The sequence below is a fragment of the Podarcis melisellensis genome, assembly GCF_964234715.1.
Source record: "Podarcis melisellensis genome assembly, chromosome: 8".
NCBI classification, from domain to species: domain Eukaryota; kingdom Metazoa; phylum Chordata; class Lepidosauria; order Squamata; family Lacertidae; genus Podarcis; species Podarcis melisellensis.
This window is the reverse complement of record NC_138540.1, coordinates 66756409-66773045: the sequence shown is the minus strand read 5'-3', so window position 1 is coordinate 66773045 and position 16637 is coordinate 66756409. Positions and strand designations below refer to the sequence as shown.

The 16637-nt window shown below is 48.9% G+C and overlaps 1 protein-coding gene across 1 annotated transcript in view; it reads right to left on the bottom strand.

The window, feature by feature from the left end:
* Positions 1-16008, bottom strand: part of MAP3K6 (mitogen-activated protein kinase kinase kinase 6) — a 39998-nt gene extending 23990 nt beyond the window's left edge. The window contains exons 1-7 of the mRNA XM_081920506.1: positions 15387-16008; positions 11976-12115; positions 7172-7195; positions 5521-5711; positions 1389-1557; positions 894-1000; positions 48-218 (exon numbers count right to left, since the gene is read on the bottom strand). Coding sequence (XP_081776632.1) covers positions 48-218; positions 894-1000; positions 1389-1557; positions 5521-5711; positions 7172-7195; positions 11976-12115; positions 15387-15735 — 1151 coding nt within the window. The 5' untranslated portion in view covers positions 15736-16008. The remainder of the gene's footprint in view (positions 1-47; positions 219-893; positions 1001-1388; positions 1558-5520; positions 5712-7171; positions 7196-11975; positions 12116-15386) is intronic.
* Between the last annotated feature and the right edge of the window lie 629 nt (positions 16009-16637).

Sequence of the window (16637 nt, the reverse complement as noted above, 5' to 3'; positions counted from 1 at the left end):
TTAAAGCAGAAGTGCAAGTTCAGCAAAGATCCCTTTCCGTTCCTCACCAGTAAAAGGCCTGGTCTCTCTTTTCGGCATCAGTGAAGCCAGAATCAATGAACATGTCCTTATAGATGCGGCCGCACATGCAGTACAGGTCAGGCGCTGCCCGTTCAGGCTTCTCCACCAGGGGCAGGATAACAGAGAGAGCCTTCTCCCGATCGCCAGGCTGGTTCCGCCTGCAAATGCATAGCACACACAGTCACACACACAGCCTCAGAAGCCCCAATGCTGGGACAAGAGCAGCCACAGTGCAGGAAGAACACCAGCGCTGCCCATCTGCTACTGTGTTAGGACCTTAATGTCGGGATCCACAGGGATGCCATCACCAAGGAGAACTGATGGCCCATGTAAGGGGAGATCAGAATTTCCTGGTTATGAAGGCACAGAGACTCCAGAGTCCAAGGTGTGGGTTTAGCACCATGCCGCAGAGGCCAAACATCCAGGTTGTCTCAGCATAGTCATTGACTAGAGACCCTGCCCACGGGGTACTGCCTTCTGCATACTTAAAGGGCCAATGCCTTCTGCTACATCCATTGGTCCCATCAAGATAATGGGCGTTCCAGCTGTGGAGATCCCTCCTCCATGCCCTCTGGATTCGCTGAGGAGTCTGCAAACCAGCCATGAGAGTCCATTGGCAGAGGTGTGTCCTCAGGACTCAGGGAAAGCTCTGGTGTCTGCAGACACCCATGGGATAGACCAGGGAGTGGGGATCCATCTCCTCTTCAGAGCTCCCATTGCCAGAAGACACCACTTAAGTGTACTAATGTCCATGCGCATCAGGGAAGCCGAGGGTAGGGAGGCCTAACAGGGCTGAGAATAGAGGCCCATCCTTACCTGACAATGTTCCTCACCTGTCAAGGGCAAAGGCATAGTGAAAGCAGATGTTGTGCTGCTCGGCGACATTGCAAGTCGGCAGGGCCTGTAAGGTCTCCACTAGAGTGATGATGCCATTGCAATCCTGCAGAAGACATAAAGTGAAGCCGCAATAGGCAGACGCGCACACACAGCTTTCAACTATACCCAAACTCAGTTCAGCCCCAAATACACATGGTTCCTACTCTAGGAACCTGCCATGAAACACCACACACCAGGATGTGTAAGGGGGGGTGTTCAGGTGCTCAGTGGTGGGGCACCTATCCATGGGTGTTGAATGCCTGCATGGCATCGGTGCGCATTGCTGGAGTTGACCGCTGCAGTGGAAGTACTGGGTTGAGAGGGGGTCACGTCTGCCCTGGGGAACAGACGTCAAAACATTCTGCTGGCTGCCGCTGACGGCATTTGGGCTGAATTTGTGCGCATTAACTGGCCACGGCACGAGGGTCGAGGGGCCCTGTGGATCAGCTCACCTGTGCATCACGGTAGGACAGAATAAAGTTCATGACAATATCAAGGCTGAGGCATTCGACGCTGTCCAGTCGCTGCTGGATACTGGTCAGCTCACGGCTCAGCTGCTCCCCGCTGTACCTTTCGCGAGCCCTGCGGATGTCCCTTCGGATCATCTCCCGAAAGTAGCCGCTGGAGAAAACAAGAAGGAAAGGATAGCGCCCCTTGGCTTACCCCAAGAGGGGAAGGCATGTTTACCCAGGGCCAGTGCTATATATAGTAGAAGTGGGGGATCTGGGGGCCAAATGCAGCCCTCGAGGCCTCTCCCTCTGGCCCTCAAAACTCTCCCCAGGTCATGCCCCTCACTGGCCCTTCTCCACAGCGCACATGTTTTTGCCTGGCTGAAAAGCCGTCCTTGCTCTCTGATCACACCTCCTGCTTATCTGGGTGGAGAGCAGAGACTGGTGTTTGTGTACATGTAAAAACTGCCTTCTGTATAAAGGTAAAATTTACATGCATTGCTCCACCCACTTTTGCCTCTGGCCCACCACTGATATGTGGCGTCCAGAATGTTGTCTTGAAGGGAATGCAGTTCTGGGGCTGGAAAGGGCTCCCCATCCCCACTAATATACTAACAGGAAACTCATTCTCCCAGTGCCCTTTCCATGTAGCCAAAACAGGACCATCCATGCACAAGAGGGAGGCATCTGCAGGCTTGAGGTACGCTGAAGACTGGCAGTATGGAAAACCTTTAGCGGGGGGAATGGCCTAAGCAGTGGAGGTGGGAGGAGCACCCAAAACAGTCCAGTGTGGACTGACTGTGCTCAACAGCCACTGAATGCTGCACTTCTATTGGGGGAGGTGGAAATGAAATGGAGTATCCTGAGAAAGAGCATGCCTGGCTAGAACCCTGAGCGGTCCCACTTGACTTCCATGTCTGTTCCCATTGCTCAGACAGAATTAACACTCAAGACTTTCTTCCATACACAGGGCTAATGTGTGGAGGGTATTTTTAAATTTTATTTGAGCTAATTTATATGCTGCTTAATCGCTAGAATTTCTAAGCAGTATCCCCCTTTTTTAGAGAAAAAATGGCTAAAATCAATGAAAACAGTATCATTAAAAGCAGGGAGCAGACAGCCCTGCCAACTTTTGCCCATAGGCCTTGGACATCTGCAAAGGGATGCCTATCTATAGGACGCAGGGCTGCCTGCGTGTTAGTAATAATTTTATTTTATTTTTAAATTACCCACCCTTCAAGCTAAGGTCCCAGGGCAGCTTACAGGTTTAGAACACAATATTAAAAACCACTTAAAACGGACTGCCACTGGTAACAGCGTGCTCAGTTGTGATGCAATCGCAGAGGCCCACCACAGCTTCCTGCAAAGTTCTAGAAACAGTAGGAAGGATCCATTTATTCTGGTTTTCAGCAGAATGGGAAAACACACTGCTATTCTAGGTTTCTTTCCTAAGATGAAAGGCTCCCCAAATGAGATGGCACTTCCTGCTTCTTTAAGTCCAGCAACCTGCAGGCCAGCTATGGCCCCAGGAGCCTCTTCATCCAACTCAGAGAATCCCTTTCTTTCCCGCCCGCAGCAATTAGCAATTTGAGCCAATTAGAGGCTTTTTTTTTTCAAGCCAGAGAGCAGTGTGGAACAGCAGCTGAGGAACAGAGAAGTTAACACTTCCCTTTCCATGCACTATGAGACACACTCTCAAAATCACTCAGATTTTTCAAGATTTAATTGCTCCCACAGAGGAAGTTTCTTGATCTGGCAGGTTGCAGCTGGGTTAATCCTCTGCTCCCCATTCCCCCATGATCTTTTTCCCCACCCCAAACCTGCTGCATGACATTCAGGAGCTTGAAAACAGGCTCCTCTGAATGCCAATGGAAGGTTGTTTTCAAGTCTAATTGCTGTGTGGCTCTTTGTGGGAATTGTAGCTGCTGGGCAGGGAAGCACTAACTGCAATCTCTATAATGATCATTTCCCCCTCTTGAAATTAGGCTTGGGGAAAACGCTTTCCCCTCACCCCCCAAGTCTAACAGCTTACTGGGAGGGAGTGTACGCAGTTTATTTAAGTTCTGGGGATGAGAAATGCTATTCTCCTGCGCCATTCATTCTGGAACACAGGAAACTGCCATGTCTTTTTGCTTTGTTTCAGGGTGGTAGACTAGATGATCCAGCAAGCACTTTTTCTTACGTTAAGAAAACCATCCAGGGCTTGGAGGTTCGTGAGTGCATGGAATACCACAGAGGAACAGCATCTCCCTGCATCAGCTATAGGCCTGGCCCCCACCGCCCCTCACTTAAGTCTTGCATGACACTGTGCGGCTGCCCTGTCCTCAGCTGCTCCTCTGCTGCAACTTCCTGTTTTCCTTCAGAAGCTCAACAGACCAACTCACAGCTACCCTTGAACAAGAACCTTTTTTGTCCAGTATTTCTCCATTCGCCAGCTCAGCATGCTACACCTCGGCCATCAAGATGTGTGGCATTTCTGTAATTATATCCCCTGCAGGGTAATGGTTACCACCTCACCTAGATCATTCATAAAACCAGGTCTGTCTCTAGAAGAGCTAGTTCTCACCCAGCCATGCAGTTTCACTGGATAGATTGTTAAACCACCCTGGGAAACTGTAGGACTGTGAGAGGAATAGAGGGTCTCCTGTCAACTCTCGACACCTTTCACAAACTAGAGTTCCCAGGATTATCTGAGGGAATCTATGACTGTTTGAAGTGGCATTACTTCTTTATGAAAAGGGAGAAAAATATATACAGTCATACCTCAGGCTGAGTAACAGAGCACGTTACTTCCTGGTTTCGCCGCTCGCGCATGCGCAGATGGTCAAAATGATGTCACGCGCATGCGCAGAAGCGGCGAAACGCGACCCGCGCACACGCAGACATGCTGTCGCGTCTTACATTATGTTCAGAATGTGAACGGGGCTCCAGAATGGATCCCGTTCGCATCCCGAGGTACCACTGTAAAGTGGAATGAGACAGCCTTAAATGTAAGGAGAGGGTGTGGCCAGAGTTCAACAGGTTCAAGTACCCGCTCTTATTAAGCAATAGGCTTTCCCTCTTTCTTGGGGCTGCCTTTGCTTCCCCAAAGGTAGTGTGTCAGAATCCTTCCCCTTAACTCGCTGGAAGGCTGTCTTTCCTGATACTCTAACTTGAACTCAGTGAAATGCACTTGATTCTGCTGCACCTCCCGGGATTCTTGAGAAGTGCTGTGAGTTACAAGCTGTCCTCAGCAATTCTAAGAATCTGCCCCAGCTATGATTAGGGCACCGATAACAGAATGCAGAGGATCAAGACGACCCTGGTATCTTTTTACGGAATCTCGAACATCTCAGTTTTGCAGTAAAAAAGAAAGAACAGCTTACATGGTTACTAGGAAAACTATGAAGACACACAGAGCCCAGCAAGAAATCATAGCCCAGTACTTTGCATGCGGAAAGTCCCACGTCCAACCCCCGGCATTCCTAAGTACGTCTGAGAAATGCCCCCTGGAGAGCCACTGCCAGTCACTGCTAACAATACTCAGCTAGAGGAACCAATTGTCTGACTTGGTATGAAGCAGCTTCCCGTGTAAGGCAATGGGCGAGTCTGGCAAGCACCCCACCAAGATAACGCATAAGCTAGGCCTGAATGCTGCGCCCTTTTTGCTACGGCAAAAACCTGTGACAATGAGTGGAGCGGGTTGTAGAATTTTACTGTTAATCTGGAAGTTATCACGCCAGATGCCCCAACTGCTAAAACAACCTCCCCAAAATACCTTTGGAGAGAAATACGAATAAGCTGGGATATTCTCTTCTTGAGGTTTTGCGGGGTCGCTTGAGTTCCCGCGCGACCATCTGCAGGCTTCCAGAGCTGGCCACACCAAGAGGGCCTTGCCTGGCAAGCAAGGCAGGGAGCTTAAAAGCTCTTTTCGCACCAGGAAAACCACAGAAACTTGCACTCTCTCACACACACACCTCCATCCTCTACTACCTAGGCAAGATCATATTTCAAGGACTTCTTCAACCAGGCAAAAGCAGCTGGGGAGAGTGTGGAGGATGTCCGGTGAGGAGTGTGATCCTGGGAGGCCACACCTAACTCCCGTTGCTGCGCTAGTTGAGTTCATGTATTGAAAGATGACTGGGGGGGGTGTTACCAGGTGTTGGTGGAGGTGCCCTCCAGCAGCCTTGCAAGCTGTGCTGTCAGGGGGGTGAAGAAGGCCTCCATGGTGAAGTTGTTAGGCTGGCAAAGCTCGCTCAGGCACATCATTGCATTCGGGTCGCAGCAGAAGACCTTGTTCTGGGCTGCCACCACGTAGGGGATTAAGGTATAGCTGCCGTTGCCATCCTAAAAGAGAATTAATGCTATGATCCCTCCACACACCCAGTTCTAAAACACTCATGGCACTATGAACATGTCAAAAAAAAAAAAACACCCCAAAAATACACCTGCACTGGCATCCTCCTGGAGGTTGAAGATTACATTATTCTTTTGTTTTAAATCTTTCACGTGCCTTTTGGGGAAAGGAAGACTTATAGGCCTTCCACTTTACCTTCACTGGTTCTGGAGCTGAGTTCTGGGTCAAAATTAAACTATTAGCTGAGGTGGCAGTAAAATAAGTGTTGCCACCTCTTCTCTAGGAACTGTTTCTATTCTGGGAAATCTGCTCAGATCAGCAAGATAAGGATCAAAGCTATGTGGTCTGAAGGCACATGATGCAGAAACCTCACAAAGCTAAGCAGGTCTGGTCAGTGCCTTCCCAGATCACCTGGGAACCTTATGGATGCCACCCTGAGGCCCATTATGGAAGAAAAACAGGATACAAGGCAAGTGTGGGGAACCTCTGGCCTTCCAGATGTTGCTGAACTACAACTCCCATCATCCCTGGCCATTGGCCATGCTTGATGAAGCTGATGGGAATTACATGTACAGTTCAGTAATGCAATGTGATGCAATAAATAAGGAATGGGAAACCTGTGCTTCTCCAGATATTGACTCCAACTCCCAACTTGCCAGTATGGGCAATGAATGATGGGAGATGGAGTCCAACCACAACTGGAAAGCCACAGGTTCCCCATCTATGTAATAAATAAACAAATAAGCAGACCTATTAGAGGTAGTATGTACCCAGTTCGTGGGGCGCAAAACTGTCCACCACATGAGTTTTGAGCAGTATTAGGGTGGGGGCAATTTATCTAAGCAGCAAAGAAAAATAGCATTTTTGGTTTCCAAAAATTGTGCCCAACACTTGAACCAACATGGACAAGTTTTTTGGTGAACCTATATGGTAGGGCTGGGGAATCTTTGGCTCTCCAGATGTCGCTTGACTCCAACTCCCATCAGCCCCAACTGACATAGCCAGTGGTCCGTCATGATGGGAGTTATAGTCCAACACCTGGAGGGCCAAAGGTTTCCCAGCTCTGCTTTATGGACTGAAAGGAGGCAGCATTCAAATGTAATGGTATTCTTTCAAATAGCAAATCCCTTTCTCTTCTTAGTTCAGTTCCCCCGCACTGTTTGGGTGGGGTGATGGTGGTGGTTTTTGGAAAACATACTTGCTATTTCACTTTGCAAACTACCCAGTCTCCAACATATATTTTTTTTAATTCAACCATAAGGATTTTGCCATGCGTGTTCCAAAAGCTGAAACAGCCGAGTTGGATAGATAATAAATCATGTGCAGTGCAACCTTATACACGTTTACGGAGAAGCCCCCACTATGTTCTGTGAGGCTCACTGTGCTCAATCTCCAGAAACAGATCATGAGTCTCATATGGTGCATGGTCAGAAAACCAAGTGGGACTTACTGAATTCTTCTGGAAGATCTCCTCCTAGAAAGGAGAAAGGCAAGGGGAGGTTATCATTAGCTGCTGGTACCAAAGAGCCAAACTGGATTTACTCAAAGGCTGATTAAGACTGTGTACACACCATACTTGAAAACACAACTGAAGAACACACACACATATCCCCAGTGTATTCTGCTAAAGTTTGCTGGGAATTACAGTTGTGCCTTGGTTTTCAAACAGCTTAGTTCTTGAATGTTTTGGCTCCCAAACACCGCAAACCCAGAAGTGACTGTTCCAGTTTGTGAACTATTTTTGGAAGATGAATGTCTGGCGGGGCTTCCACAGCTTCCGACTGGCTGCAGGATCTTCCTGCAGCCAATCAGAAGCCGTGCTTTGGTTTCCGAACGTTTTGGAAGTCAAACGGACTTCCAGGACGGATTCCATTTGACTTCCAAGGTACGACCATATAACTCTCAGAGGGGTAAACTATAGTGGCATATAAAAGGCACCATATAACTGTAGTAATAAATACATTGAAAAAATTAAAAGCAGCTGTTAGGGACAATGTACAGAATACATGTAAGCTATTAAAACTTTCAGGAACTGCAGGGCTTCAGCAAGGCACCACCACCAAGGGTTTCAAATCCATAGACTTTCTGAAGAAGCACAAGAACTTCCTGCAGGCTTGTTTCCGGTGTGTTTCTGGTTTCCGGTGTGTTTCTGTATGATGCCATAGCAGGCCAGAAGCCTCCCTTGAACTTGGTTGCCTATCTTGAAAACCCATGCCTGCAGGAAGTGAGGCAAGGAGGTCTCCTTCCAGTGACTTAATGCATCACTTTCTCTGGAAGCCTCCTGGGCCTCAACGCATGCCACAGAGTCATGCTCCTAGAGTGGCTGTTTACACATCACCAAGGAGGAGTAGAAATGCATCACCACAGACAAGGATACAGACCTCCATAAAAATGGCTTGCGCTAACTGATCCGTATGAATGCGTCACTATAATTTAAGCACAAATGCAATCTGTGGGGAAGATTGCTAGTGGGGAAGATTGTGAGCAGGTGATCTACTTAGTCTGCTGCCTGGGTGCTCAAAGCCCATTGGGGTGTTTTTTAAAAAAACTGATTAAACAATGAATGTCCCTTTGCACAACAGGCTACATTCAAGCCGTGCAAAAGTCGAAGGCTTCTACAGACACACACACGACATCCAGGCAAGCAAGAGGCATTATCATGATTCAAGGACCCATTCCAGTCAAACAAAAAGACTCTCCTTATTATGGAGGTAAAGTGTCCTTCAATCACTAGGCAATACTGTCCAGTTTGGCCTCTATTGACCCTTTATCTAATCTCCAGCTTTGTTAATGTTAGGAACTTAGATGGTAGGTTATCTCTCTCCATATCTAGGATCCCACTCTTGAATGGCTGAAATTACACTTAGGTAAAGGTAAAGGTACCCCTGCCCGTACGGGCCAGTCTTGCCAGACTCTAGGGTTGTGCGCTCATCTCACTTAAGAGGCCGGGAGCCAGCGCTGTCCGCAACACTTCCAGGTCACATGGCCAGCGTGACAAGCTGCATCTGGCAAGCCAGCACAGCACACGGAACGCCGTTTACCTTCCCGCTGGTAAGCGGTCCCTATTTATCTACTTGCACCCGGGGGTGCTTTTGAACTGCTAGGTTGGCAGGTGCTGGGACTGAACGACGGGAGCTCACCCCACTGTGGGGATTCGAACCGCCGACCATGCGATCGGCAAGTCCTAGGCGCTGAGGTTTTACCCACAGCGCCACCCGTGTCCCTACACTTACTTGTAGTGTAAATTACTTGTAAATTACACTTACTTGGATACAATACCCCTTAAATTTACCGGGGCTTACTTCTGAGTAGGCATGCATAAAGGTAAAGGGACCCCTGACCGTTAAGTCCAGTTGTGGACGACTCTGGGGTTGCCGAGGGAGCCGCCGTTTGTCTGCAGACAGTTTTTCCGGGTCATGTGGCCAGCATAACTAACCTGCTTCTGGCGAACCAGAGCAGCACACAGAAACGCTGTTTACCTTCCTGCTGGAGCAGTACCTATTTATCTACTTGCACTTTGACATGCTTTCAAACTGCTAAGTTGGCAGGAGCAGGGACCGAACAATGGGAGCTCACCCCGTCGTGGGGATTCGAACCGCTGACCTTCTGATCAGCTAGCCCTAGGCATGCATAGGATCACACTATTAAGCCATTTATCATACTTGCACCAGGGGCGCATCACTTCTTCCCCTGATAGCTTCCATATGTGCTTAGAAGACAAAACATCAATCCTGATCTGGATGGGTTGCACGTCTACACAGAACGAAGCTGGAGTGGTCTTTACTTCTGATACGCTAATGAAGAGACCAAGGGTTTGGTCACATGTAGGTAACAGTGAGATAATGAGCTCTCTACTGAAGCTGCTCTCTTGCCATGCTGCAGCCGTGCGATGTTTCCTTATCACATTAGATAGCTGTTAGTACAAGATCATGCAGAGTAACCACAAACTCATTAGAGCTTGCTGCTCCTACACACAGGCAACCCCCCAAAGGGGAATCCAAAGCAATTCTTGCAAGTGTTATCATGCATTAATATGTTGCACTGAGAGCCAGTGTGGTGTGGTGGTTAAGAGCGGTAGACTCGTAATCTGGGCAACCGGGTTCGCGTCTCCGCTCCTCCACGTGCAGCTGCTGGGTGACCTTGGGCCAGTCACACTTCTTTGAACTCTCTCAGCCCCACTTACCTCACAGAGTGTTTGTTGTGGGGAAGGAAGGGAAAGGAGAATGTTAGCTGCTTTGAGTCTCCTTCGGGTAGTGATAAAGCAGGATATCAAATCCAAACTCCTCCTCCTCTTCTTCACATCATCTGTGTGAGATGATGCAGCTTTTCTACAATGTACTACCTTATGCAGTGCAGCATGTGCCAAATCTGAAGAGGGGCTTTTGCTCTAAATGGGTTGTAAGTGGGGCAGGAAATGTCAAGCCTGGATGCTGAACGCAACCCCCCCAGGCTTCTCTGTCTGGCTACTGGGACTCTCCCCAGACCACACCCCTTATAGGCTCGGCTCGGCAACCTCCTTGAGTGCATTTGCCTGGCTAGAATGTGTCTTTAAACTCTTACAATACATCTTGCTTACCAAAATGGAGGGAAAAGGTTGGTGTGTTTGTGTGTAGAAACTAGCCTACTGTACAAAAGTTGTCCATAAAGGAAAGTGGCCCTCAGGTTGAAAAGCATTCCTCATCCCTGCTCTTGCCCTCTTCAGTCATCAATGCTTCTGTGTTACTCAGTATGGGACCGGGAATGTACCAGGTAGCACTGCCCCATAGAGTCTGTGTGAACATCTTGACCATCTGGGCCTTTTGTACATGCAAAGCTATACAAAAGGAGGATTCCATGTGAGCTGGAAATCTGGCTGATTGGTGTCCTGGGTCGCATGGGAACCTTTGTGCATATACCTGCATACAGAAAGGCTCTGTGGGGACAGGTGGTCATGCTGTTCAGGTGGACCATAGGGGACTGGGCTACAAAAGGGTCTCCCCACTTCCATGTTAGGTAATACAGAAGCATTAAGGTCAGAAGAGGACTTCTGGCATGCAGAGAACTGCATCCTAATGCAGCAAGTAGCTGTTAAGAGAAAAACCTTCACAATTTTTGAAGGTGTAAGCACCAGCTTCTTCGGAGAGCACACACTTTGCATGCAGAAGGTCCTAAGTTCAACCCCTGAAATTTCCAAGCTGGGCATAGAAATACCCCTTTGGAGATAATACTGAGCTAGATGCACCAATAGTCTGACTCAGCATAAAGCAGCTTCCCAGAGAATCTGTCTCTCCCCACTCTCCACTGGCCTAGAGCTAGATTGCTGTAGGACTGATTTAAGCCTTACATGTTGAAGGTCTTGCCTGTTTGCTTGACACAATCTTATCTGGGCAGCAGTGGGAGATGGAGGAAGGCTTCTTTTTGCAAGATGGCTGCAGATATTTTAAACCCATCAAGCATTCGTAGAAGGGAATAAACTATTTTTAGGTGCGGCTTTGCTGATATTATTTGCTGCTGGATGGTTGCCGTTATGACTTTATCTTCTGTGATAAAGTTCATCTATAAGTTCTTAGCCACCCTGTCCTGCAGACTGGAGGATGGGCAGGAAAGAAGGCACTTGAATCAATCCATCAATCAAACATTGCCCTGGGGGTAAATCTCTCTCTAAGGGCCGTATCCTACAGGACACTCGCCAACTTTGTTTTCTTTCTATTGACAAAATCTGTCATCTGCCACACATACATGCACTCACACCCGTGTTCTCCATTACGCACAAAAACATACTTGGGGGAACATTTCAGCAGAACAATCGCTGCACATGAAACATTTAAGAAACTCCTCCTATCCTTACTTCAGTCTTTCAGAGCAGATTCTAAGTGTCTTGATCATCAAGTCGGTAATGCTATCAGAGCAGGACTTTGGGGCAAAGGTCCAGGATTCCCCACCACCACCCACAGAATGAGCAGGAGGGCACTACAAATGCAGCAGGGCTGGCTGACCATTATTTTGAAGAAAGCGGGCGGGAGGGACACTGCACATATTTCTACCAAAAGACAGATGCCCCAGAAAGTCCAGATTCTAAAACTGCCTAACTATTCCCTTGCATGAAGGGTTTCCTCAAATCCCAACTGTCTAGCAAGTCTAAAGGCAGCCCACTCCTGCCCTATAGATGTTCCTCTGATCTGATCAAGTGGCCCTTTTTCCGGGTAGTCCAGCGTCTCAAAGCAATCTCCATGAACAGACTCCACCTGTAGAATTGAATTGCATCCCCGACTCACCCGGAGAGCCTGCAGCTCCGGAAAATCAGTGTAGCAGCACAGAAGGATGTTGTTGGTCATGCTGAAGCTTTCCCTCACCCCCAGGTGATAGAAGAGCGAGGGCTGGCACAGGCTGTTGCTCATCTCCACCACAACCACATCTGCAGGGAGGGAGAAAGAAGACACAGATACTACCACAGAGAGCACCAGCTTGCCCCCATCCTTCAGTTTGTTCTCACACCTCCCATCTTGTTTCTTGGGTTCAATCCTTTCTGAGACAGGTAGTTGGCAAAGGCTGCTGATATGGGGCTGTATACATACCATCAGCTTAAAACACAGCAAGGTTGTCCCTTCTCTCTATTTGGATTGAAGCCGAGTTGGGCGAAAATGCATCAAAGCACAGTTTTTCTCAAGAAACAAGATAGTTATGAATTCCAGTGTTAGAAACCCAGAAAGCTAGGCGCCAAATGGTTTCTTAAACCAAGGTTACAGTCACCAAAACAGAGTGTTTAGTTGCAATTTTGGGGCAAGGTGGCTCTCAAGTCTTATTTTTCAAATGATAGATAAATATCTGGCTAGTTCAGATGACAACCTTGATATAGGTTAAGAAATCTAAGAACTTAAAGAAGAAAAGTCACTTGATCCAGGGGCAATCCAAACACATATATGTATTGGCCTATTCCTACCTTTTATTCTTAATGGCGACACAGATCATTCATAACTTAATAATATTCTTCACAACTGTGAGCAGGGGAGTGGGGTGGGGTAAGTGAAGACAAGCTACAACAATTAACTACAGTGGTACCTCAGGTTACACATGCTTCAGGTTACATACGCTTCAGGTTACAGACTCCGCTAACCCAGAAATAGTGCTTCAGGTTAAGAACTTTGCTTCAAGATGAGAACAGAAATCGTGCTCTAGCGGCGCAGCGGCAGCGGGAGGCCCCATTAGCTAATGTTCAGGTTAAGAACAGTTTCAGGTTAAGAATGGACCTCCGGAACGAATTAAGTACTTAACCCGAGGTACCACTGTATAATGTTCACCAATCCTGCTCAGGTTGCGCAGAAAAATAATTTTGGTTCCTGAAATTCATTCTGATTGTGCAAATAGAATTCTACAGGATGTGTTGCTAGTATGTGAAAGCAGTCCAGATTCAATGATGCCCAGGCATGTACCTCCTGGGGTGGGGATGTCAGGCACCATCCTGGTGCCCAGGCATCTTCACTTGGTCACAATGCACCTGGTGCCTGCCTAATTTCGAACACTGTTTAATAAACAACAACAACAATAATACTTTATTTATACCCTGTCCATCTGGCTGGGTTTCCCCAGCCACTCTGGGTGGCTTCCAACAAAATATTAAAAATACATTAAAACATCAATCATTAAAAACTTCCCTCATCTTTCAGATGTCTTCTGAAAGTCAGATAGTTGTTTATTTCCTTGACATCTGACAGGGCGTTCCACAGGGCAGGCGCCACAACAGAGAAGGCCCTCTGCCTGGTTCCCTGTAACTTCACTTCTCACAGTGAGGGAACCGCCAGAAGGCCCTCAGAGCTGGACCTCAAAAGGCCCATCTCCCTCATCTCCAGAGAGATTTAACTTCTATAGATCATGAGGATGGGGCTGAAACCTAAAAACAGGCAACAGTCATCCATTTGAGCTCTTGAACAAATATTTAAAAGGCATCCCCAAAAGACAAGGGACAGCAGTTGATCATAAGCAGGTACCAAAAAATTTAGGTTGTCCCTGGTAAATGGGGGCCTTTTGAAGTATAGGATGTGTCATCCAGCTTCTTGAGTAGCTACTTGCCCAAGCTGCTCAACTTGTTAGGCAAGCTGTTCACTAGAAAGGTGTTCTACTCACACCCTTTGTGACTGCCATGAAAATTACTTGGCTTCTGTTCTGTCCACAGTGCAATTTCCACTCATATGCATAGGCTCCCTCCTCTGTCTGCCTGTCTGTTGACGTCTCTCTGTGTGTGTGTGCGCGCCTCTCCCTCCATCATTCCTTCCCTCCCCACACTTAGCATTGGGAACAGCTGTATCATGCCTTCCTGCAAGGATCCTGCATTAGGTGATCCAGCTAATTATTCTGTTCTGAACCACAGTCACAGTTACTCTGAATCCTGGAATCCTTCACAAGATCAACATGAGCCAACAGTGTGATGCAGCAGCAAAAAAGCTAATGTTATTCTAGGCTGCATCGATGGAAGCATAGTGTCCAGATCATAGCAAGTAATAGCACCACTCTATTCTGCCTTAGTCAGACCATACTTGGAATACTGTGTCCAATTCTGAGCACCACAATTTAAGAAGGCTGTGGACAAGCTGGAAGGTGTGCAGAGGAGTGCTTGAAGGAGCTGGGTATGTTTAGCCTGGAAAAGAGGGGACTGAGAGGAGATATGATAGCCATCTTCAGATATCTTAAGGGCTGTCACATGGAGGAGGGAGCATGCTTGTTTTCTCCTGCTCTGGAGGATAGGACTCAAACCAATGGCTTCAAGTTGCAATAAGGGAGATTCCGACTAAACACTAGGAAAAACTTTCTGACAGTAAGAGCTGTTCAGCAGTGGAAAAGACTCCCTAGAGAGACAGTGGATTCTTCTTCCTTGGAGGTTTTTAAGCAGAGGTTGGATGGCCATCTTGTCATGGATGCTCTAGCCGAGGTTTCTGCATTGAAGGGTTGGACTAAATGACCCTTAAAACCCTTCCAACTCTAAGATTCTCTGATAGGTATGTTTGGGGTGGAGTAGAATTAACCATATGACCCAAACATCACAAAACACAATTGGTACAGCCTGTGCAAAGTTTCTGTGAGAATCATAAAATGTGTAGATGATGATCATTTAAAACAGCTGTAACTGATAATAATAACACAGCCTTCATAGCCTTTAGGGATAGGCCATAGGTCAGTGGTAGAGCATCTGCTTTGCATTCAGAAAGTCCCAGGTTCAATCCCCAGAATCTCCAAGTAGGGCTGAGAGAGACTCCTGCCCAAAACCCCAGAGAGCAGCTGCCAGTCAGTGTGCAATACACTGAACACCTACGGGAGGGGGGACCTTTGTCAACATTGTGTCCTGAACCAATAGACTCAAACTTGCAGAAGAATTCTACTTCCATTTCACCAGTTTTGCCGGCTGTCTTTCGGGACACTAACAGCTGCTTATAAGTGCGAGTAGAAATTCACTAAATGGACGACATTACAACCCTCGTGGGGACATGCAGAGGAGCCCTGCAGCGGTGGACGCTGGCAACATCTGATCACATCTGCAGCGTCTCGGTCCACCCGAGACAACCCGGACGAAAACCGCGGCGTTAAGCTCTGACTTGCCAATGCCCTCCGCTCTCCCAGAGGGCAGGTTTCCTTCCCAGGTGAACTGACGGAACCGCTAGCCGGCCGAGGCAGAGGCTGCGTTTGCAGGGACTCACCTGCGTTGTAGAAAGTATCCAGGGGCGCGGTGTCCCCCAGCGCCACGGTGCCAAAAGGCAGCGTCGTCAGCTCCGTCGCCGGGACCTCCTTGCAGGCTTCCCGCAGGCATTGGAGAGGCAGAGGCTCTTCCAGATCCTCGGGGAAGATGTAAACCACGCTCAGGGGTCGGCCCCGACCGCTGCCACCGCCGCTGCTGCTGCCGCCCCCGTTGCTGCCGCCGCTGCCGCCGCCGCCCCCTCGGGCGCCCTGGCTCCCTGCAGAGACTGGCTTGCTGGGGGTGAGCGCGATCGCCAAAGGGTCCTGCCAGAGGCTCCCGGCGCTTCCCAGCTTGCTGCTGTCCTCTTCCATGCTGCGATTCCCTCGGAGTCAGAAAGCGCCTCTTTTAAAGAAACAAACGAGCCATTGCGCGGATTCGCCCCAAACGAACCAACAGGCAGAAAAGTTGCGTTTGTTTTTCCGCCCGCCTCCGATTTTAGGGTTATTTACAGCTCCCAAACTTGGTCCATCTCAGCCCCACGTGGGATCGCCAAGCCCCGCCCCGCCCCGCCAAACTTCCTCGACGAGTTCCCGAGGTGGGTGGGTCTCGCTGGGCATTTTTCTCCTTCCTGTGCTGCGCTGCTAGGGATCGACGCGGAGGCGCGCAGCGGGAGAGAAATGCCCCGCAGCCGGGAGCGGAGCGCAGGGAAGGGAGGCGCGGCGGGCGCGCTCTTCCGCCGCCTTTCCTGTTGGCGCAAACACCCCGAGACCAGCGCCAGCGCCCCCGGGGCGATTGTGCAAGAGGGGGCGGAGGAGGAGAGCGGCGAGCGCACACGCAGAGCCGTCTCCACGGCGTCTGCTCCGCGGTGCCTCCTCCTGGCACCCGCGTCCGGCTCCTTTTCCCCCCGCCGCTCCCACCTCCAGGAAGGGCGATATCCGGCACGTGCGCCACCTAAAGTATACAGCAAAGTAGAATGGCAACACGTGTGCTCCTAGGGCGCACACCGGGCGCACATTCTGCCCCCGAGAATCATGGAAGCTGTAGTTTACCTTTCACAGAGCTTTAATTCCCAGCTCTTTGCAAACTACAGTTCCCAGGATTCTCTGGGGGAGTGCTTCAAAAGTATGGTGTGTATGCAGCTGGTGTTTAATGGTGCTGTGGGTTAAACCAGCACCTAGGACTTGCCGATCAGAAGGTTGCTCGGTCCCAGCTCCTGCCAACCTAGCAGTTAGAAAGCACATCAAAAGTGCAAGTAGATAAATAGGTACCACTC